The sequence below is a fragment of the Argiope bruennichi genome, chromosome 3, assembly GCF_947563725.1.
Source record: "Argiope bruennichi chromosome 3, qqArgBrue1.1, whole genome shotgun sequence".
NCBI classification, from domain to species: Eukaryota; Metazoa; Arthropoda; class Arachnida; order Araneae; family Araneidae; genus Argiope; species Argiope bruennichi.
In genome coordinates, this window is record NC_079153.1 from 116,154,847 (window position 1) to 116,180,244 (window position 25,398).

At 29.3% G+C, this 25,398-nt stretch overlaps 1 protein-coding gene across 3 annotated transcripts in view; it reads left to right on the forward strand.

Moving 5' to 3' along the window:
- Positions 1 to 25,398, forward strand: part of LOC129964016 (neuron navigator 2-like) — a 654,345-nt gene that overhangs the window by 122,457 nt on the left and 506,490 nt on the right. For all 3 annotated transcript variants that reach the window (XM_056078676.1, XM_056078675.1, XM_056078677.1), the window contains exons 2-3: positions 1,175 to 1,292; positions 24,218 to 24,270. In XM_056078676.1, coding sequence (XP_055934651.1) covers positions 1,175 to 1,292; positions 24,218 to 24,270 — 171 coding nt within the window. The remainder of the gene's footprint in view (positions 1 to 1,174; positions 1,293 to 24,217; positions 24,271 to 25,398) is intronic.

The following is a 25,398-nucleotide window of genomic DNA, read 5'->3' on the forward strand; positions in this document are numbered from 1 at the left end:
TAATAAATTAGTAGTAATTTCAAATTCTAAATTGAAAGAAAATCTGTCATAAATGAAGCTTCATACATTATATTTTTATATCACACATTAAGAACTGATTACTTTAAACATTAGTGTAGTTAATTATGCATCTTTGTTGTTGTTCTTGTAAATAATCCTTCTTTCAGCATCCCACCTTTTGATTTTATAAAATCAAAAACTGCATTGTCTGTAATATTTAACCTGAAATATGTACTTTTAGTTTGTTGAATTTATTTAAAACTTTACACATACATGCACACTCATATACAAGGAAATAATTATTCAAAAATCAAAATAAATAAAAAGTGAAATATTTAACAAATTTATTATCTGACAATTACAAATTGAAGTATTCTAAAAGCATTTCTGTTAAAATAAACATTCCAAAATTAAAACCAAAATGATTAATGGAATATGATTTCAGTAATATAAACTGAAAATGAAGTGGATTGATTTTCTTAGAGCTTTGTAAGCTACAATGATTCAGTAAATTTAATTCCATAACGAATAACTATTTGAATGTTAAAAGAAAGATTCTGTGCCTTTTCATTCATCTAGTTTCCAAACAATATTTTCATTTTTATATCCTACTAACCGATAAGCAATCCTCCCCATCCCCATTTCTTGTTCTGCAAATATTGAAATTAAATTTCCCAGAAAAACATAAATCTCTTCTTATAGAATTAAACTTTTCAAACCTTATCATAAAGAGGATTTTTAAAAATTCAAGTATTTCTCGAAGTAGAGACCACTCTGCTTTTCCGTTGTTGCAGCAAAGAAAGAAGAATGTCATGTAAAATTTACAATTATTGTTCTTTATTCTTCTCAATTAAACAGCAAAATAATTTCAATTTTAAAATTTGTGGAATCGGCATCCACTAGTACTAAGCCATAATAGCTCCAAATTTGGTTCCCATACGTCATAAAGTCTGAGTGTACATAGAGGTACTAAAGACATTTTCTTTTCATTTTAGACAGATATATGTATAGTAATGTGTTCTTTTATAGATCAAAAATAGCGATTTTCATTACAGATTATTTTTACCTTTATTACTTATTTTAGATATTTATTCTCATTTTTTTTCATTCATTTTATTACAAATAATGGCCATATGAGACTTTTTGTCTAAAAAAGGAACATTTTCTTTTGCAGATCTACACCGACTGGGCTAATCACTATTTGGACAGAGGGCGCTATAAGCGTAATATACAAGATCTACAAGTTGATGTCTGCGATGGCGTCCTCTTAGCTGACGTCATAGAAGCCGTTAGTAAGTAGTAGTTTGTACTTCCGTACTTCTATTACATGTTCATCGCATGCGAATAGTCATTTAACTCAGAAAATTCAATAACATACAACAAAAAACGTAAATTTTTATTTATATATTTTATATTATAAATTCACAAAATTGGGAAGTTTTTATTTAAATAATAAATACGATATATTCAGTCGAATGTATAATTAACTTTGAAATATCTTGGCATCATGTGTATAAATGTGTTCAATGGACATTGTGTTACAAGCATAGCTTTTTTACATATATAACAATCCACACGTAGCTGTCATTTGGGTTGTTGTAAAATTTCATGTGATTCCAGTGTAAGGCAGAAAATTGAATATTTACTGCTTTTTGGTTCTTCATATTTTTTTTTATATATTTTTTTCATTTTTGAAAATCAAGCTCACTTTGTATTCGTATATTTGAATTTCTAAAAATCAGGTTTATTTATCCTATATATGCAAGCATTCTATCTAAAAATTATAAGTTAAATTATACCATCAGTTAATAAAAGTTGTCGCAGCATAAAATTAATAGTGTTAAGGAATTATCTTAAAAATTGAAAACAGAATTTCTGCTATTGTATAACATCGTGTTTATTATTTACCTATCTTTCATTTTACATAGCAAGTAAAATGTTTTTATACTCAAATGAAACAGTAAACATTTAATATGCTTTGATAAAATTGTAATAATTGTACCGAGAAGAAACATTAGCAATGCATTACGAATTTATATACATAAAAAATTATTTAACATAAAAGAATTATAAAATTACTTTTCCGGCAGAAAAAATGAAGTGTCTTTTAAATTATTCATAACTATTTCAAGTGTACAAATTTTTTCTAAATGAACAGCATATTTCAAAGCTAAAATATTCTTATTATATAATTTACAGCTTAATATTTACTATTCAAGAATTCATTTTAGAAGCTAAGAAGAGAAAAACTGTAAAAATGCCATTTAGAAACTACAACTGCTTAGCTTAATTGCCTTAATATTAAGAAGAAGTTGTTTATTTTTAAAACATGGATGCTCTTCTTAGAAAAAAGATGGAACAAAATAAAATATTTCGTCCTTTCTCTCTATCCCTTTCAAGGTTATCAGCATGAAAAGAAAACTCGGAAACAATTCTAGAAACTCCATTACGTTCCTCGCCGTTGCTTTTTTGCGAGAACTGAGAAAGTAAAAGGTTTTCGAATTTCTGGAAGTAGCGGAGAAATGCTTTCTTCCCTCCTTCCCGGTGCAGTTAGCTAAAGCGAGAGCCTTTTTTTTAGACTGCGAATGAAATTCTGTCTAAAGTGCATTTTCTAAATTGTGAAAATAAAAAAAGAATCAACAATATGGGCTCTTTAAATTTTTTTGCATAAGTGTGTTCCCATATAAATTTTTTTTCTCTTGTTTATTTAATTTTATCAGGAAATATCATTCAAGCGAAAGAAATTCAATGAATTCAATACACAGCATATGAATCTGATATTTATTTATATCTTGGAATTTAGAATTATAATATACTTTTTAGAGCAAAGTGTGCATTAAACTAGCGAGAGTGTTCGCTCCAAAATTTTCTTGCATGCACTTTAATAAAGATATGATCCCAGAAAATGCCTTGCATGTCATTGGCATACATTAGTTACGAAATATGAGCCTTTGGCGTGGATTTATCATTTTTACTTGATCTGTCGTGTAATCCTTGGCGAGATATTTGGCGATTAATAGTATCTGGAAATCGAATTTGGGTTTTACTCATTTTTCCCAACCGATTGAAACAAAAAAATGACACAAAACTGCAATTGTAATCGCAAAATCCCATACCAAATTTGATATATTTAAGTCATTGAGTCTTTGAATTACCACGTTTATATGTTTCTGAAAGTACAGACCGACAGACTGTACTGTGTTAGATATGGCTGAAAGTTTGGAAAGTGTCTGAACTATAGATGTTAGTTCTGTGCTCCGAATCTTATCTATATAGCTTTATTCGTTTTGTAGTCATCGGGTTAAATTATATTCGAACAGCCGGACAGACAGACTTTCTGAGAGGATTTTGCTCAAAATTTGATAAATATCTAAAAAAAAAAAAAAGACCGCATACCAAATTTCATATATCTAGATCAAAGCGTTTTTGAGTTATCTTTGTGACAGACAGACAGACGGACGGATATTTTCCAAAAATGTGTTTGTGACTCAGAATAGTCTAAAATGTGGAGATTCGTCAAAATTTCAAGTTCTAATTTGTTGACGATTGCTATATTCTCTCTATACTACATATAGGAAGGAGAAAGTAAACAAAACCAATCAACATAAGAATACAATCTAGGTGGTATGCATTTCAGCACACGTTGAAAGAATTTATTTCTTCTCACAAAATAGGAAAAAAAAAAGAGTTCAGATTAATTACTTTCTTTTTTGCATTAAATAAATTGACATTTGAATGTATTATAAAAGTAAAAAAGAGGGTATCGGTTCAGTTGTCAGTCTCTCCGTCGGAAAAAGTCCATAATTATGATATATTTTCCAAACAGGGCTCGTATAGCTTTAAAAAAATAAACTGAATCTCAGTCTAGCTTCAGTGAGAAATCTTAAAATTATGCACGTATCTCAAAACCAGGGTAATTTATAACATGCAATATATGTTGCATAATTGGACATTTGCTATTTGTCTTTAGTGTCTGCATTTATCCTTTTGTTTATAGTTGAGTTGTATTAACTTCATTTACCCAATTGGCACAAAAAAAAATCCTTAAGGTGGAGAACAACCTATAAATTGTTTCTAGCTAATTAAAAAATGTTTTAATTAATCTGTTTTATTTTTTATTATAAATCCCTCAATTGAACTAAGTGCAAATTTCTTTCCTATTTTTTGTGTGTTATATTTTAAAGCAATTCACAAATCACTGAAAAATATTTCAGTTAAAAAATTCTTCACTCTGACCTGATATAAATAAAACTTAACCATATGTGCAATAATCCAAATATTATATAGGTATACACTTTTGAAATCAAAGAACTTATCTTAATATATATAAATTACGTGTCACGTTGTTTGTCCGCGATGGACTCCTAAACTACTTAACCGATTTTAATCAAATTTGCACACCGTGGGCAGTTTGATCTAACTTAAAAGATAGGATAGCCCTTTTTTTGAATTTTTAATTAGAATTTTAATTATTAATTAAAAACTAACTTTCCCGCCAAAAAAATCTTTTCATTTTCCCCACCGCCAAATGAGTACGGCTTCAATTTTTTTTCCCAACAGTCATGAGGCTAGGCTTAAGATTTTTCGGCTGATTATTTGAAACGATTCTATTTATTTTCTTAATGTTTGATGCATTTAAAATTAAACATTGTTAATGAATCGATCTGCTCATGATGAATCTGAGAATATTTTGTTGACAAATTCTTGAAATATTACATAAATTAGGAAAGATTCTTTAGTGCCCATAAAGTTTAAACGTTCTGCGACTGTTTTTAGTAATCATATTACAAAAAACTTTGTTTCAGTAAAAAATATTATTATATTAATTGCAGATTAATCCTTTCCACTTTAATTTATAGTACAAATTCTACGGAAACTAACAGAAAATGAGAGAGATACATATTACGTTATGACTGAAGGCGTTTATAATATTATGAGTGAATTATATATCAAAATTTGAAGTTTTAAAATATTTTGATGACGAAGCTATTAAAGTAGGAATTGCATAAAATATTTAATTATTAAAATTTTAACGAACATTAAGATTGGCGAACCGGCTGGTCGCCAAAGGCGGCTAGTTGCATTATAATTAAACAACATTCTTGTAAATTTATAAACCATTATCCTTTTTAAAGATGGCTATTTTAAATGTTTTGATGAAATTCGTGTGATATTTAACCTAATGATTTTAACAAAAATAAATTGCATCATTTTAATCATTTCTGATATTAATAATACGCCTTCAGATTCATTTCAATTAATTGCTGCTCATCCAGCATTATTACCATAATCCTGAATCATTTGATAGCGTATTTAATATTAATATGAAACGGGCTTTCCATTGATTGTTGAATAGGTGAATGGCCAATCAGTTCTCCAGAGTTAACCCGCTTTCGCTCGCAGCAGGCATCTCGTATCAGAGTGAACATCGGGATTACGTGCTTCCCTTTCGCCATCTACTGGATTTAATGTCATCCATGATCGATCTGACTCCAGGGAGACAGATTAGTTGGATTTATTCATCCCGTTCGTGTATTAACATTGCGTGTATAATGGCTGGGTCCAGTGCAACATTGTGAAGTAGAAAATGAAGATTTGGAGAGAAGATTGCAGTTTTCAATACATGCAATGTTTGACAAGTTCCGTTAATAAAAACATCATATGCTTTTTTGTTAAGGATTTGCTAATTATCATAGCAAATGAGACGCGACAATAGAACTGGCAAATATAAAGGTAATATTACATATATTTGTTATCATATAAAGGAAATATAAAAAAGCAGCTATACATTTAAAATTTATAATGAATATCTAGAAAATGGGGGCACCATACATATAATTATTAACTTTTAAATTCTTCCATTAATTGAAAATATAATAGTTTCAGAAAAAGTCATAATTTTTAAAAATTTCTTTTATTAGTGCATTAAAAACGGAGAATAATTTTTAATTAAAAATCTCGAAACCAAAATAAGACAAAACTAAGTGAGACACAGAAAGAAATATTTTAAATAAACTAGAATCAAATTTATATTTTTAAAGTATTTTAGTTTTTTAATGATTGCTTGATATTCTCTCGCTTCTTATGTTATTCATTGAAGCTTTATATACTTCTATTTTTTTCAGTACCTCAAATTTTTATGTATTTGTTTTGCATTCAGATTTTTGAATTTAAAAATTTTAGTTTTTCCTTTCAATGTGCTAACAAAATCGTTTTTTTTTAATTTTATATTTATTATGCTCTAGCGGTATTATTTTTAAAAAATTTATTTGCTTTTTCTGTATTCATTGTGGTTTTAAACAAAGTTACGAAACGCCATATATAGTAATTCAGCTGGAACGCAAAATATTATACTCAATTTGCTAGCCGCAATTATTTAAAATTTGGGAACTGAAAAATGATTTGCAACCTCTAATTTCCACTATTTTTTAACTTGGTAGTAAATTTTCAAAAACTAATTTTGTTATGAAACAATTTTAATAAGTAGAGGTAATATTTAAGCTCCTGAAGTTTTTATCCAATATGTCTTATTCTTTAAATGGTCACTATATACTATTTAACATTAAGATACTTCTTTTTTAAAGTATTGTTTATCTCCATTTTTAAAAAGGAATCACTTTAGAGAAATCAAATGTTGATTGAATGACCTTTTTCAAACGAATACACTTTCTGAATACACGATCAGCTTGCCAGACACAATCAGACAAATGTCACATTCTTTTACAAACCTTTTCAGACGACTATAATAAATGCTAAAAAATTCGTATTATCAGCAATTTGTTCAATACAAGACGATTCAAAATGGTAATTCAATAATCAATAATTCGCAAACATTCGTCAAAATAGAAAGCCTCTGCTTGCACAGAAAGGATGCATATTCAGTAGAATAATGGTTAATGGCTCAATATATTCCATTCAGAATAACATTTGTCAGACGAAGAACGATGCAGCATTTAGCATAATTATTGTTGGAGGGATAGAACAAGAGAAATGGAAGCATACTTAACATTGTTAAATATCACTCTACTTTATACCCTATCCTTTTTTTATTGATTATGTTGTGCAGTGATTAAATAAGCTCATTTAAGAACCGAAATCATCTCATTTAACTATAACTACTAATTTAGTGTTTAGAATTAAAGGAACATCTCTTTTCTAAAACGTACAAAGGCTTGTTGATGTTATAGATATGAAAATAGAGAAGAGAAAGTATTTAAAAAAACGCCACGGTAGATGGACACATGTAGCACAAACTCCATGGCATTTTACAACAAACTATAAATTTTTAATAAAATAAAATAAATTATGGAAAAGAAAATATATAAATAAGTATAAATATGAACTAGATAATAGAAGAAAAATAAGATAAATAAAACGTAAAAAAAAGAAAAACCATGAATGTTTATAAATTAGTATGTGCTGAAAAGAGTTAAATTCTATATTTGGAGGAAAATATGATTAACGTTATCGGGAAATAAACCAACAGTCTCTGGATTTCTTTTATCAGTTCTTTTTTCACCTATAATTTCAGGAAAAGACAATCCTACTTTTATATTGCTTCCATCCTATATAAAACATCGCTCTGTAAACTAAAAAATATTACTGATTAAATCATAAATTTTTTATTAATAAATTCTGGTTCCGTGATAAAAAAAATTATTTTTATCTTTTTATGTAAACGGTACCTTGCTGTCTTGATTTGTTTGTGAATTATTCAGTTTTAAACTTACGTTTAGACTCTTAAATTATCCTGTAATTTTTTAAATAATCAAGCAATCTTCAGAAGCGTACTACGTATTCTTTCAAAATTGAATTGAATTTTTAGATTAATATGATATCCTTAACAATTTTAGATTAATATGCCATTAGATATTAAATGAGGGTGCTTTAAAAATGCTCTTTTTTTAACCTTTGGTCGATTAGACACAACTATCAATATTTCAGCACAAAATTAATGTAAAATTGTTTACTTGATTTGTGAAACCTACATGTATAAATGGGTTTTGATATAATAGGACGTAAGCTTTTTATTCGCCGACCGCAGAGCTGATATTCTGTCACAAACACAATATATCAACCCATGATTGGAAAAATTGTCTATCAATGCACATGTGAATTTCATTTCTAAATCCTCTTGCATTATTGCTTGAAAATAGTACCTTATATACATTATCATTCAGAAAATTGAAATGAATCGGAAATAATTCTTTGAAAAATCTTTCCCAATTTACTCTCGCATCCTAAAGAAAGCAAAAGGAAAGGGAAATCTGCATTTAATAACAACAATCTGGTACTTCAACCAAAATTCTTCTCTTCTTTTGATCGCCCCGCTTAAGTAAATATTAAACGAAACTACCGTGCAGAGCGGGTTCTTTTTCTACAAAGTAACCGTCACGCACGAGCTATTCCGCCCTCAAAAGACGTTACAGCCTCTCTCCATTCTCGCTTGCATAATAATAAGAGCAGCGGTTTAGGATTCTCGTGTTGCAGCCGATTTGAATTCCATTACCTACCTACCTTCGAGTCGTCCTCCTCCTTTTTTGTTCATTATTATTTATTCCGCTCTTTTTCATCTCTTTGGGGGAGGAGAAACAGCCATTTCCTGATTCGGGTTTCATAGTTTCTCTGCCATTCTAACCAACTGTCGCCTGTAATAACAATAAAGCAGGACTGGTTTTTTTTTCTACCTAATTTATGAATATGGCTTTAGTGTCAATCAGGATATGTGTATATGGTCAACGCTTTACAGTAATGTGACTGTCTAATTTGAGCTTGGGAAATTTTCAGACAGTATTTTGATTTGTTTGGTTGGATTAACGTCATGTTTTGAACATACACGGGAGCTAATGTGGAGAAGATATCGTAATTTCGAGCCATCATCATATGGCGAAGGCATCAATTTGGGTACCTTACTTTAATAGTTACAACACTTAAATGGTGCTATACAATGTGTCTAAAGTTTGATCCAACATTTGAATCAAATGTTACACCATTTGCAGAAGCAAGTGTTATATACTATTGTACTGCTAACTGCTACACAATGTGGTAAATATTTGATCCATTTAAAGTTTATCCAACGCTTGACGGTTCACTAACGCTAATTTGACTGATGATTAATTATTTAGGCCAATTTATGATGGGAAGAATTAATTACAGCTGCTGCTGTCGCAATGGCGGTATTGTTTAGTTTCAATATGTTACTTCAAAAAATTAAAATTCTAATTATTTATCTGATTAGAGGAGGCAAAATGGTTTATACTTTCCAGAATTACGTCTACATCAGCGAATGGCTTGCTGCAAATTTTAGAGAGCTCTTTTGGCTGGGATAAACCGATAATCGCAGTAACATTTGTGTTCGTAGTGTCAGAACAACGAATGTTAGACACTTGACAACGAAAGCTCGTAGTTCAAAGTTCCGCCAAACGGTGACACAAGTTTTCTAGCTTCCACTGTTGGAAAGTGATCCAAACCTAGAGATTTAAAACGTAGTACTTTGACCCATATGTGGACTTTCGATGGAATCGGGACTCTAAACCCCCAATCTTCTCGCTTCAAGTTTAGAAATCTATTAGAAATACAAATTTGGAAATCAGACCACTAAAATCTTGTGTTTATTTTGTAAGGACTCATTTAAAATTTGGAATAAGGTAATAGAATTTGACATAAATAAATTTTAAACACAGAGAAGCAATTGCATAGTTACATAATATTGAGAGGTGTCCATAAATTATTCACTGGAGTGCAAAATTAAATTGGAACACAATTTTGCAGAGAATGGGAAATATGTGTTTATATAACCTTTGTTCAAGAAAATTCATTTATTCTCATTTTTATGAATTGCAAATGGGATATTTATTTTACATACAAAAAGACGCCATGTAACGAAAAACAATGATAAGCCTTCTCTGATTATGAAAAACGAAAAGAATTACTTGCTAATTCAGATTTCCACCATCCGCCAAAGAACGAGTAATTGAAACATGGTTAAAATAGTTTCGAGAGGCTAGACATGTTAGTATCAAGGAGAAGTGTGCATGAATTCTTTGATAAAGCATTTTCAGATTAGTCAATTAGTAAAAATGGATCATTTTCTTGACCGTCACATTTTCCCGATATCACACCCCTTAATTTCATTTTCCGTAAATATCTGAACAGATTTTATGCCTCAGAGGTTTACATTGTCTAAGAACAGATAAGAAATCGAATCACAAGAGATAATGCTAAAAATTATTAATAAAACAGACTTGGTATTCTGAGAGTAACTAACGGTATTTGTGCCAAAATGCATTTAAATAAAATCTTTTGAATTGTTATACATAATTCAGAAAGTGTTTTATGACAAGTGTGGTAGTTCTAGATTTAAAAAAAAAACCTGGGCTGAAGAACACACACACACATTCATCTTTATTAATAGTAGAGATAAAAATGTACACTGATTGATAAAATAATCATTGATAAAAATGGTTATCTAATTAAGAATATATTTTTTCGAACGGTGAAATATTAGAAATATATTATTGAAAATTAAGTACTGATAAATTTATTTTGATAATATATTTAAAGAAAGTAATGACGAAAATTACGACTGTCTGTGAATGCGATGATTCAAGAAGGCTTAGGTAGCTGAAGTAGATAAATGAAACTTTATGTTCAGTTTTTATACCAAATAGGTTTGTCTGTCAAATTTTGAATCCATTGTTTTCAATCCAAAATTAAAATCCATTATTTATTTATCGACCCTAGTTCAAAGGTTCCTGTTAACTACAAAACTTAAATAAAATTTAGCGCACAGGTTTAATATCTAAAGTGTATATCCATATCGAACTTTGAAACAAATCTGTCAAAAAGTTGACCGTATGTCGATATGCATATTTGCATGCATGAAAACGAAATAAATAAGAAATGAAAAGATTTAGATAAAGGAAATTTGGTATGTAATCTTGTTACTAAAATTATAGTTCGGTGTCAAATTTTGGTTTTAATCGGCTGAAAAAAGACATCCAAAATATCTATTCATTTTCCTTCATTATGCCATGAAATACAAAATACTCATGTGCGGAAAACGAAGAATAAAAGTATGAGCTCTTTGTCATTCATTGCTTTGTTCAAAGTACTAAAATTCTTAAGCGGGAGAAAGGAGTCTTTTAACAGGAAATATGAAAAAAAAAGTGGTTAACAAGGATATATATGCTTTCACATTTTTAAATAAAAAGATATCGGGAACTATGAAAATGTATATCTTATGCGCAATACTAAACTATTTTTGCGTCATGTAAAAATAATCGAAATTGTTTCATCCTGTTTTACAAGTTTGTGTTATATGAAAAAGATATTGTTCTATTAATTAAATTTTAAAGATAAATTTAAATTTAAAATTTTTTTGAGTTTCAAAGCTTATTGAATATTACAGTTTAAATCTTAGTTATTAAGATTTTAACTAAGGTGTCTTTGATAGTTAATGACGTAGAAAATAAGTAATAAAATAAGCAAATTGCATTCAGAAAAAATACCTACTTCAAAATTTATGGATTTCTTACAAAGATTAGATAGAATATCAAAGGAGAACTATAATCAAGCAGTTGTGGCTGTTGATTACGTGAAAAAAAAATTACAAAACTGCGAGACAATACATCTTCCTACCTAGTAAAACATTCATCGGCTTTTCTTTTAATGCATCAGAAAGAGATTATCATGGATGAATAGACATATTATGTAACACTGTGCTTGGTGGACCCCGCCCAAACCAATTACTCAATATACAATATATTGAGACTCCCCCGCCAGGCTTAGAGTTATTTTGACTTCATTCATTTTTTTTTTCCTCCTCTTTTTTTAACCTGCTTCATTTTTTCTAGAAAATGAACAAAGCTTAAAAAAAATATTATAATCGTCCAAAAATTGTGAAATTCCACAGCAAAGTTTTGCTGATTTCCTTCGATTTAAATCGCGCTGAATTCAATTTTGAATTTTATACTAATATTTATCTATCTATCTATATATAGTTGGACAATACGTAATTTAAAGCTCCAATTCAAGAAAATTCACAAACCAGCTAAGCTGTATGAAATTTGACATGTGGTCATGATATTTACAAGGATGACGCTTTTTTTAATCATATGACGATTGCGTTGGTGCAAATTTGCTAAACAAGCAGATTCACAGCTTTCTTGGTAGCATGATAATGGTATATAGAGGTCAATAATTGTATCTCTGATTACTATCTCCTTGTAAAAACTCCACTTCCAACTGAAACGTTGAATATGATGCAATGAATATCAAAAGCACATAAAATGATCTCATTTATATTTTAAATGTTTAACCCTTATCGTGGCAAGATTGCTTTTTTGAAGAAAAGCAAAAAAAAATGTATATAGGTAGCTTATTTTATATATTTTTTTATATTTTTACATTTTTTTTATATTTAATATTTTTTTTATTTTTAATATTTTTATATTTTATATATATATTTTTATTTTATAGTGGTAGTATATTTTTATAAAGTTGGTATGGTATACTATACAAAATGAACATAAGGGTTAATGATAATGGACAATAAAATTCTTTGCAATTTTTTTTTTCTTTCTAGTATACGAAATGTAGAGGAGAAATAGTAATCGCCAAAAAATTCGAACCTGGAATTTTGAAAATCCCGAGTTCGAGTTTTCCCCGAGTTCGAAAAACACATTTTTGGAAAATGTCTGTCTGTTGTGACAAAGGTAACTCAAAAATGGTGTGAGCTAGAAGGATGAAATTTGGCATACGGTCTTTATACAAAATTGTATATTTCTATCAAATCTTGAGCGAAATCCGTTCAGAAGTCTGTCTACTAGGTTATTCGAATATAATTTAACATGATAATCGCAAAACAAAGAGTCAGACAGATAAAATTCGGTACACAAATTTATCGCCTGTATTGTAGATACTTATCAAAATTTGAGCCAAATCCGATTAGGGGGATGACTGTCGGTATATACGTTCAGAAACTTCTAAAAGTGATAACAGAAAAACGCAAACTCCTAAATATATCAAATTTGGTCTAACATTTTGTGATTACAAGTGAAATTTTGTGTCAAATCTATTTTAATCGAATGGGGAAAACGAGTCTAAAAAACAAATTCAATTTTAGTAAGCCATTAACTTTATTCCAGGAAGTAATCGCCAAAAAAGTCGCCAAGTATCACACGATGCATTCAGTAGAAATACTAAGTTCAAGCCAAAATTTAGTATTTCATAGTTATTGTACGCCAATGCAATGCAAAGCATTCTTTGCGATAGCACAATTATTAGGGGATATGAGAGAAAGTTTTGGATAGACGACTCCCGCTGCTTTAAATGTGCCATTGTACCTTGTTAACCTAATTGGTTGTATTTTATTAATTGTAATTATATTTCAGCTATAAGACACGTTTTATTTTTAACATACATTTTTTAATTTAATTGCATTCGAAAATCAGTAAGAATATATATACATTTTCAGTTATTGTTATTTCCTTTATGCTGCAGTATTTTTCATTTTACCTTTTCCGATAACTTCTGTAGCCTTATAAATAATATGTCTTATTAAATAGAACTCTCGGTTATTTTCAATGATTTTGCTGTCATAAAAATGCTAAATATTTATATTTATTGAAAATGAAAATTGAAAGAACAAAATTTACGGCTAAAACTTTTGACATGTTTTACTTGTTATGCATTTAAATAAACGATAAGGATTTTTTAAAATACGCAGCAGAAGTTGATGTTTTATGCATGACAGAATTTTGTTAAAAATTCACGAAAAAAAAGAATAAACGCAGTCATTTTCATACGCATTTATAATAACATCGATGACAAATAGAATGCTGGTGTTGAAAAGTTTGTAAACGAAAATTATGCAAATTGAATTCAAAAATAATCCATTTTTCCAAAGGAAAAATATTACTGAATTACTTAAAGCATTAAAAAATAATGAAATGGAAAACATCCGATAGTAATAAATCACAACGAGTTGAACAAATAAATAAAGAAAAGGAAGCCCATTCATTTGAATAAGGAAGGATATAATGCAAACGAATACGATTTAAAACGCTATTCTAGAATGAAATCATAAGGAATAATTTACGTTTAACGCTTCATTGGAAAAGTGCATTCATTACATATTTCCCTTAATTGCTGTTTTATTACTTCATGCTTATTTAATGCTATTATTTTATTTCTGATCGTGTAGTTGAAGAGTGCTGCAAAGGCAGCCATGAATCAGAACTTTGCTCATTAATTTCCCATTGCATTCATAATCTAATCATTTCCCTCTTAATGATTTTATTTTATGCGCATTTAATTATTTAAGTGATGGAATTTAAATGCTTAGTTTTTTTTTCTTTATTAGACTGATGTGCTTTCTTCAAGTGTTAATTCCCTCTTTCGTGAGAATGTTTCTTTAGAGTAACTGCATTTTCATGGTAATTATTTTCATTGAACTCGGGATTAAACAGTTTAAGCTTTCAAATTAAATAAGCAAACGAAGGATTAGTTGTAAGGATAAGGTAAATATCAAAAATCTGTATGTAAAATTATGAAATAATTAGCTTTTTAACTCATTACAAAACTTACGAATCCAAAGTAGTAAATAAATTGGAAAAGATGAATTCTATCAAAGAAATTGTTTTTAAGTGCGATGAATTTCAGTCATGCGTTTGATTCCAATGTTTTCTTTGCATAATTTGATATTCAAAGCTAAGGTATCAAAAAATGTTCGCTACTTAAGACATTCAAGTGAATTTATAAGTAACTAGCAGTACTCGCACAGCGTTGCCCTGACATCTAAGAGGAAAAATTAGCTTTAGACTTAAGTCTAGACTCCACCCGATATGACATGGGCATGTGATGCGGTATCAAAAAGATATTTAAAAATCATAAAAAATAACTACAAAACCATTTTTATAGTACACATTCAGAAATATTTAGGGCTAAACTTTGTTATACAGTCATTTGGCGCCTTGCGAGGTTGGCAATTTTTCGGTGGCACTTTGTTTGGGTTCACATGCCCGCCATTTTTTTATGTTATCTTTCCTGTTCATTTTCCTTGATTTTTTTTTTTTTTTCCTGCTGTACATACTTCTTCTAGCTTTCATTATTTTCGATTAATTTTTTTTTTGCATGCATTTCATTTTACTGCATTTATTGACTTTTTTTTCTATATTTCCGTTAATTTGCTGCAGTGTTCCTCGAAACCTTTAGATAGGAAACGCTATTGCTGTCGTTCACTCCACATTCAATCATTGCGTTAAAATTGACGATAAACTATTTTTGGGTGAAAATTACTGTGCATCAGTGCTGTTCTATATTTAGACTGTTAAAATGGTTTCAATTTTCCCTTGTAAAAAAACACATTCCTTTTGATTCATCTTTCCATTTTAAAGCTGGACTAAGCTTTGATATACAGTCATTTTGCGCCTTGCGAAGGTAGTAATTTTTCGGTGGCGCTTTTACTAACGTTACCCTATTGCTGCAGTTCTCGACACATTCGGCCATTTCGTTAAAAAGTGGCGATAAATTATTTTTTGGCGAAAATGACTGTATACCAAAAATGTTCCAAAAGCTGAACAATATGGACAGACTTTCTTTCTTTCGCCACAGAATATCCCCGAACTTGGAATCTCTAGGATTCCCTGTCGGTTGAAAGGATATACGTGGGAGTATTTATTAAGATAAAAGAAATACACATAAAAAGACAATATTGAAACCGGGGCATCATTTCTGCAATCCACACATGGATCGAAATTCAGAGCGGAGTACTCCTTTTTGGACCAAATATCAGGAAAGTTTGTTCTTTCACTTCTCCTCCTGTGTCTCAAATTTAAATATCTTTCTCTGTCAGCAGACAGGAGAGATTCATTCTGTATCTGTAATTCAATTGCAGTGCAATTTAGAGAGACGGTTACTTCGCTCAGCAGAAGAACTCTCTTTTGAAGAAAGTGTGAACATTCTTTCTCTGATATTCACTAACCTAAAATTTCTTTCCTCTACATTTTCATTATCGCGCAACAAGCAAACCGTTTTTTTTTATTTAATATGCTGAGGCCAAGGTTGAATTTCCTTCTTTTGAGGATAATATCAGACGTAAACAAAGAAATGTATCGCATATGAATACTACAGTTCTTACTATTTGCATATGCGAAGTTTGAGATTTCTGCTCACTCGCGGGTAAGTGCAAATCACAGATGCTTTACGCATGAGCGAATCGTAGTAGGAAAATAATTAAAATCGCAATTATAAAACTCCTTTTTTATTTTGATATGATTTCAATATACTAAGACCTTCCCCAATAAATGCCCTACAAAATGGTACAAATATCTCCAAAATGAGTTAAGTATTTCTCGAGTTTTTAGGGTTTCAACATACAGACGCTTTCAGGAGACTTCCTTTTATACTATGTATAGATTTGTGTCCAATGATTGATTGCTTATTTTACAAAGATGTTACTGTGGAAGAGCGATATGGCAAATATCAATATTCCCAGGTGAATATAAGCATTCTCGTAGTCATTCGCGGTGAGTCCAAAATATTTTTTTAAATATTGCCATTTCTCACTTACACCGTCAAACGTCGACATTCAACATGCATTAATGGTGAATGCTGAGTAAAAAGGATTTTGTTGCATTAAGACAAATTAATGTTAACTAATACTTTCTATTTAAATACTTTGTTAAAATATATCATGATTAGGAGTCTTTGAGCCCAGTTTGCATTCGCTCACCAACCCCGATGTTATCCGATTCTGCGTGCGATGTTCGTCAGTTCCTTTTAACAAGTTTTTAAATTCCACCGGTACTTCTTCAATGATGGAAGCTTAATTTTTCCATGATGAGGACATAAATTTCCAGATTAGCCTTTTCCACTTCAAAACTCAAACATCACAATGAGAATATTGCTTGCTTGTATCTCCAATATCTAAATAAATCTGTATATCCAATATCGAATCAATTCTTCAACTTCTGCAGCCAACTTTGCAGTTTCACGATCGTCTTTTCTTTTTAAATAGTCAGATTCTGGCTCGCTCTTCCTTCACATTTTTTTTTATCTGACATCGTTGGACGTTCCATTGCTATTTTAAAATCAATGCAGAGTTAGCACGTATATTGTTTAGGTATTCAGACGATGGCTAGGCGGAGTCGAAAAATTTTCGTTACTTGAAAAAGGTAAACCGGAAAATTATTCATTAGTGTTGCCACAAATGGTGTCTAAAAGTAGAATTAACAAGCAATATTGTTTTAGATTCGATTGTTGTTAATTTGATATTAATTAAAGCTTTAATTTTCCTTTTTTGATACCATTTCACTATCAAGTGCAATATAAATAAACTTACTGTAATAATAAATTTCATTAAATATTTTAAACAGTACTGGAAAAACCAACCACAAATGTCTTGAGTTAGGTGACACATTATTTACCAATCATAAAACGAATAAAACTCAATATTTACATAATTTTTTTATATATAATAGATATAAATATATCTAAAATGGAAAGCTTAAATAACAACTGCTAATTATAAACTGTTGAATATAATAAGAACAGTGCATCTAACAAGAAAAGAAACTAATACCAATAATAAACTTGAAAAAAATTGTTATTAACCTTATATAATTTTATATATTGCACTTGCTTAAATTGTTATATCCACCTTTTTCATTGTATCACCTCAACTTCTCCTTTATTCCTTTACTAGAACTTACTTGTGTTTGTCGACATAAACCAGCAATAATGCGAATGTACTAGAATATAATCGGATACTCGGTCTTTTACTGCTCTATTTGATATGTGTCAACACTCGCCGGACAACTTCGATCTTCCACAGTAACGTATCGATTATATACAATACTCAATTACAATAAATTGCATATATTCCACACACGCTATAATAACCATTGTTTATTAAAAAAAAATTAAAAAGTATGCCAGAGACATTTCGACAACTAATTAATGGAGGCAACATAGTAAAAGATACAACCTAACTTCCTTTCACTAATATTTACTTTTGGAACCCAGTCAAACGAGGCAACTAACACATCCCGAACTGCAGAAAAGGCCAAATTGACCAAACAGTTCATCCGACAGCTAATCGATGCGATTACATCTCAGTCTCCACGGTATTATCAAACGGCAATAAATGCTTTTAGACGCGATCACCCATAACACTTAAGCCCTCTTAATCTGCCAATAAACCTATACGAAACTCCTCCCGCAGCAAATCGTCCGCAGTACGGCCCTCCCGCTCCTACCAGCATCCCTTGCGTCAAAATTCCCAATATTCCCGGGCCCAGATGCTAATGGCCCGTAATTCCCAACCGCCTCTCCTCTGCAGAAAGTTGAAATACTGACTCAGTGCAAACAAAAGGCAAAAGGATGGAAATTTCTGGGGTCTTTTAGTCACCGGGGGTGGTCGCTCTCTCTCTTTCTGTGTGTGCGCTTTTCGCGAGTTTCGTTCGGCACGTTGGGTCAATATTGTATGCTTAAAAAGACGGCTGACAGAATGGATTAACGTTTTGATTGATTTGCAAAGATGTATTTTTTTTTCTCTTTTGGTTTATTTGAAGATTAAATGAAATGCTTTTTTCAGACTTTGAAGGATGGAAAACTTTTCATTCCATAACGCTGCATACAGTAATTCGATAACATCTCGGTTTATGGATATTTAAAAATACTATAAATAGTTGCTTCATATTATAAAGTTTATTGGATTTTTAAAATTTCTGAAAATACCGTTTGATATTATTGCCTCTCGAAATCACAAAAGAATACAAATAAAACAAGACTGCTAAAGGTTTTTTCCCCCTTTATTACGACAGAAAAATATTGTTGCAGCACTAGACATTATCTAAGGATAATAAAAAAGAAAATGATTAAAAAGTATAATTATAATAAGTCGGAATATTTGTAGTTAAAATAATTATTTTAGCATGCATTGAAGAGATATCTTGTTATAACTTTCTAAACTAGCAATTTCTCTAACTCAATCTGTTTATTAAGCTCTTACATACGTAAGAATCCTTGTGTCCTCGTTTTTCTATAATCATTAATCTTTCATTATAATTTAGATTTCTTACCAAAGTTGATAACTCAAAGATGGGAATGAAAAAATTAAGGTATGGTGGTTGGTTCACACTTCCTTAATGGGTAACGTAACGGCGGGGATTGAGTCGCTTCCACTCTGACAGTGAGACGTATCTCCTACGGGAGAGATTGTATTATAATCTTGAAACGACCATTAATACTTAAATATAATTCCCGCCTTAGAGTTGTCGTGATAAGTTATTCAGCTTACCCATGTACTTTGGGAGATATAGCTCCTTTGCATTTGCCTTATATATTACCCTGATTTTATTCTTTCTTTTTTAATAATTTATGAAATTACATTCTTGCTACTTTTATTCAGGTTACTTTTAACACTGGAAATGTTATAATGCCACAGTACTACTAGAGTAAAACTAAGCCATAGACTTAAGAACAAATTCAAGTTTGCTTCCTTAATTTTCATCACGACTTCCTGCATGATTCTGTTAATCTCTGCTTTTAGCAGTTGTTTAAACATCTTGAATCCCCCCTCCCAAAAAAAAATCTCTAGATCACTTTATAAACCTGGGCAAAAGTCTTATCTCTACATGCGATGACATGCATTTTCCAGAGATTAAATATACCAATCGATATACCTTCTTCGTTTAATCTACATTATTTCACGAGCCGCGGTGGCCTGGTGGTAAGATCTCGGCTTCGGAACCGGAGGGTTTCAGGTTCGTGACCCGATTCCACCGAAGAACCGTCGTGTAAGGCGGTCTGTTGCATGTTATATCCGTCATGACCAAACGTCCTCCAGCTGGTGTGGTTGGAGAGGGGGGTGCCAGCTGAGGTGTCGTCCTCGTCATCTGACCGCGGTTCAAAATTACGAGGTCCTTCCCAAAATACCCCTAGTGTTGCTTCAAACGGGACGCTAATATAACCTAACCATACATTATTTTCACATAGGTTTCTTTTGGCCAATTTAATCTATAAGCCTTTGCCTTTGGTATTAATGCCATATTTATAGATTTGCATATCCAAAATTCTGCAGTTTGGGTTTTAATACACTTAAAATGTAATATCATATTTAACATAATAAGGTTGACAGCAGAGAACTCAAATCCGAGATTCTATGATTACAAAATCGTCGCCATGGTTCTTGTCTTCAATTAAATTGTTTAGAGAAGCAGCTTAGAATTTCAAAACGTTTTTTTTAAACGACGAAAATGATAAAGAAAAGTAAAATTGTCATTAAATAATATGTAATTTATCGTTATTAAATAATTTGTACACTAACTATATAATCTCTAGAGAAAACAAGTGAATTGCTGGATACGGATAATCTTAAAATAATTTCATTCTAATTTTTCTTAATCTTCCGCATTGTCCAAAATACAATTATATAATATTGAAAAATGGGAGAAATTATTTTCTTTTCGTTAAAAAATTCTACTGTGAAATTTCCTAGAAGCTCATTTTCGTTTTCTATTGAATGATTTTGAATTATCTTGATACATTGATATGCTTTATCCAGTATGTCATTATTCAGCAATTATGGTGAAATATCTTATCTATATTAGCGTAAATTAACTAGAAGATAAAAATTATATTTTATTTTGTCATTTCTATTTATGCAAACTGAAATGATATCAAAAAAAGAAATTAAATGGATACTTTTTACTTCTTTTTATTTTGAAATAATGAAGAAAATTTTGTATTATTTCTGTTTTTCTATATTAATTGTCAAATATTACTTAACGTTTCTTTCTCTCTATTGCGTATTTTATCAATTCATCTTTGTATCCTTATCAGTTGTGTATGCGCTATAGGTAAAACAATTGTTAAGGAAGCACAAAAACATGTTATATCTATTCAATGCATTTTATAAACAATTATTTTATATCATAGACATTCTTGGTTAAAACTATATTTTTCAGAAGATGCATAATGTTTTATGCAGCAAAATTTACTTATAATTTTCAACTCAATTCTTTGTTTATTCACTTTTCTTAATTTTTAAAGAAACAATTAGATATTATCCTTTCGATATTATTATATTAACATTTCAACTTTATAATTAGTTATTACTAAAATTTAGGCTGAGTTTAATATGAACTGGAACATGTATAAGTAGGTCATGTTCCAGGTTATTTTCATATAAAATTTCGTGGTTTTTGCATGTTTGGAACAAATTAATCTCGAATTAGAGATTTTACTAAACAAAAATTGCAGTTTTTAGTAATTCTAGAATTATAAATTTTAAAGATCGATGAATGAACAAAGAAATAGATACTAAAATGTTTTTTCTTTAGTTTATTTCTCTGACGACTTAATTAAGCTTAAAAACCAGCTATTAAAACTTACTCCAATAAATGAATGCAAGCATAAACAATGACAACGTTTCACTCAAATGTGAGCAATGTTAGGATTTCTTTTAATAAAAGAATAATTCATCTTGACAGGAAAATTAACTTCACTAATTAGAACTCATAAATTAATTAAACCAGGACATTGTTCACTGGTACGTGCATTATTTTACTTTGTTATCAACACAAAAGTTAATCACATTTATTTTCTTTGGAAACTATGCAAAATATTCCAAGCGAAAAAAGTGCTCTCCGTTTTATTCAATAAGAATAGGTGAAAAAAATAAAAATGTTCCTTTATCAAATAATGCAAAATACCCCCTTATCTAATTAAAAGAATTGGTTTTCCACATTTAAGCATTATTAAATGTTAGCACAAACCAGGATGAAGATTAATCATAATTAATAAGTACATAATTAAAATTTGGCATCTTAATTAATTTACCTGGGTATTAATTAAAAATGTTTAATTAAATGGTCTTATTTGAAAACTATGCAAAATAGTTCGATTCGAGCTTATTTTTTGCAAATTCCCCAAGAATTTGTATGCATCCAAGAAAAATATAAATTAAGGCTGAATTCTGTCAGAAAATTATGTAACAAAGATTTTAATCTGGTATCTAATTAAAAATCCTTATCGCTATTAAATAAACTTAAACTTTATCATCGCAGAATTAGATAAGAGTTGAAAAGTTTTTCGTAAAAGAAAGTTAATGAAATAAAACTACGGCACTTAAAATTTAATTCAGTTTTAAAAACTAATTTTTGAAATAATTTAAAACAAATTTGTATAGAATTCATTTCTTTTTTTTAATCAAGGGTAAAAATGTTTATAATAGTCTCCGTAAAGAAAAAAAACGTTTTCTCCTTTAATGAAGTTTAACCTCATATAATACTTATTCATTTTTTTTTTTTTTTGCATAAACATCGAGCAACTTTAAAATTGATTAAATATTTAATTTTCTTTTCCATAAAAAATATAATTGTCTTCATGGTTTTAATTGATATCTACTGCTATGCTTTGTAATTTAAACTGTTTTCTCTAGAGATAAGATATTTTTATACAGTACAGATTAAAAAGTTTTTTCTTCAGAAGAAGATTTCAAGCATTTTTTTTTTCTTTTTGTAAGAGCCATTACCACATGTCATTCAAAAATTTAAAAGCTTAATAAACATTTTAGGAACTGCCTTTCTTAAACATAAAATATTTATAACAAACAAGTGCAACTTTATTTCGCTTTAAGCATATGAAATTCTGCTATCCAACTTGCATTTTACCTGAAAAAATAATCTTGGAACTTTATTTCTTTAAAATTTCATTTACATTCTTAAGAATGCTCATGATATTTTCATATTTTTTTTCAAAGAAAAACTTTATGAACATATTTAATTCTCTTTTGAAACAAAGCTTAAAAGAAAAATTATGGAATAGTTTCGAGTAAAATATTCAAGCGAATATTTAAATCCTTTCTAAGAATTTGCATTTTCAAGAAGTCAAATAAAAGTTTCATCTAAAAAATAATTTTCTATTCAGACAAGTGGTGAAAATTTTCCTTTAAAATTAAATCCTAGGCGTTAAATTATAGATTCTCGATTTCTTTTCAAAACATTAAAATGAACATTTCAAATTTAATATTCATACGTTTTTTTTAAAAAAGAAAATAATAAATACGTTTTAGAGATCAACACATTGATCTTGCTTATGAATTATTGCAGTTTAACATTTCTTAAGAAAATATTGAATTTCTATGCATTTATTTTCTTATTTATTTTTCTTTTGAATGAATCCTAATATGTTTGTTCATTGCGTATTTTTAACTTCAAATACTTATAAAATGTAAGTTAATTCCTTAATTTAATTTATTCGAATAATCATTTTATTCCCTAGGTTTTTTTTTATAACATTAGCATTGGCGAAGTACTACAGAAAAGATAGATACTGAAAGATTATTTATTTTTGTTTAATAATTTAATTTTTCTTTTATTTATTAACAAAGTAGATCGATTTCCTTTTTCGTTATTTACATATTGGATACAAACAAGCGCAAACATTATAAAACCAATAAAATGACAAAAATAAAAAAATGTATTAAAATACTCCATTTTCTAGATAAACTTCTGATGAATTATTTAAACAATTGTCATGCATTTATTATTTCATCAACTATTTATATGTACATGTTTTCAACCAGCAATTTTAATACGATATCAAAGTTTTAAAATTATATTTTTATTTAGGCAATTATTTTCACAAATTTAGATTATAAAATAATTTCTTCATAATAATTTAGATATTTATTTTCACAAATTTAGATTATAAAATAATTTCTTCATAATAATTTCGGTATTTATTTTCACAAATTTAGATTATAAAATAATTTCTTGAAATAAAACTTTGAGTTTTAATTTAAAAGTTTTTTACTGGAGCACCAAGTGAGATATTGTATTCTACTTATTATAACAAAGATAAAACGTTTTTTTTTTATATTTGTTGTATTTTTTCTCACATTTTGTAAACTAGTAGATTTAAAATATTAAATTTATTTTGTATCAATTCAATGTATTGTTGATAATATTTGCTTTAATAATCTAAGAAAGCAATTTTGTAATAACATCATAAAATTAAAAATTTAGTCTTTTAATAATAGCTCATATTTTTCAATCTCAAAATACTTTTCTTCTAGATAAGTTAAGGTCTTTTGCGTTAAAACAATTCATAACTCATTTATCTGAATGAAATGGTAATCTTTTATTTGAATTTCAGACACGTTTCTCTATCGACAAAGCACTAATGTTCTGTTAATCTTTATTTGCAGTTGGCACGAAAGTTCCTGGTGTAGTTCGGAAGCCAAAAACGCCAGCTCAAATGGTAAGACTTTTTATTATCGCTTCAGCTGTTACAACTTTGTAAAATATTTATGACAAGCTGCATCGTTATTGGTTAATGCTCTTAAATGCCATAAAATGCTTAAATATATGCTGTAGAAGGGATAATTTAACTAGTTATTTTTATGATAGCCTTAAACAGTTGTGTTAAGGTTTTGCACTTTTCTTTATTCTGTCTATATTGTTGAAGATAAATTTCAGTCAGTGGTGTCTCGAGCATAAATAACATTCGGACATGCTTTTATTTTTCTTTCACACTTAACATATTTGCTCCAAAAAAATATCTCTAATGAAAAATATCTCTAATCTAAATATCTTTCAGAGTGTTCCTTGATTGGCGTTCAGGATTCCCGTGACCCCTGTGTTCTCTTGTCACTGTAAACTGTTTTCAGGGGTGAATTGTGACGCTGTGAAACTGTTTTCAGGGGTGAATTGTGTGAAACTGTTTTCAGGGGTGAATTGTGTGAAACTGTTTTCAGGGGTGAATTGTGTGAAACTGTATTCAGGGGTGAATTGTGTGAAACTGTATTCAGGGGTGAATTGTGTGAAACTGTATTCAGGGGTGAATTGTGTGAAACTGTATTCAGGGGTGAATTGTGTGAAACTGTATTCAGGGTGAAAATTATAATTTGATAATACTAACATCTTGTTTTTATATGCATGAGATAAGTTGGGTACATTTTTAAGAATTTGCTTTCATTGTTTTTTGAACAAATAGTATTTGATATTAAAAAAATAATTTTGGCTTTGTTTGGGAATTACGCTCTTAAAAAAAATTAATTTCTAGTAAATTTTAAGTAACGTTGCGATGAATGACAGTGTCAGTTTATTCATCTAAATATCTCTAATTATTTTTATTCATAACAATTTATTAGATGAAACTTTTGTAAATATTAAAGTAACATTCTTTTTACACTGTCAGACAATAATACTTTCTAGAATATTCTTTAAAATTATTTTTATTAGGAGTTTTTAGTAATGTCTGTTAGAGTGCTGACTACTTTTCGAATAATGTTTGTTATATTGATGGAAAAAAACTGAAATGGAGATTGGATTTTTTTTTCAAAAAGAAACCGCATTACATTGTGCCTCACAATCTAAAAATTAGATT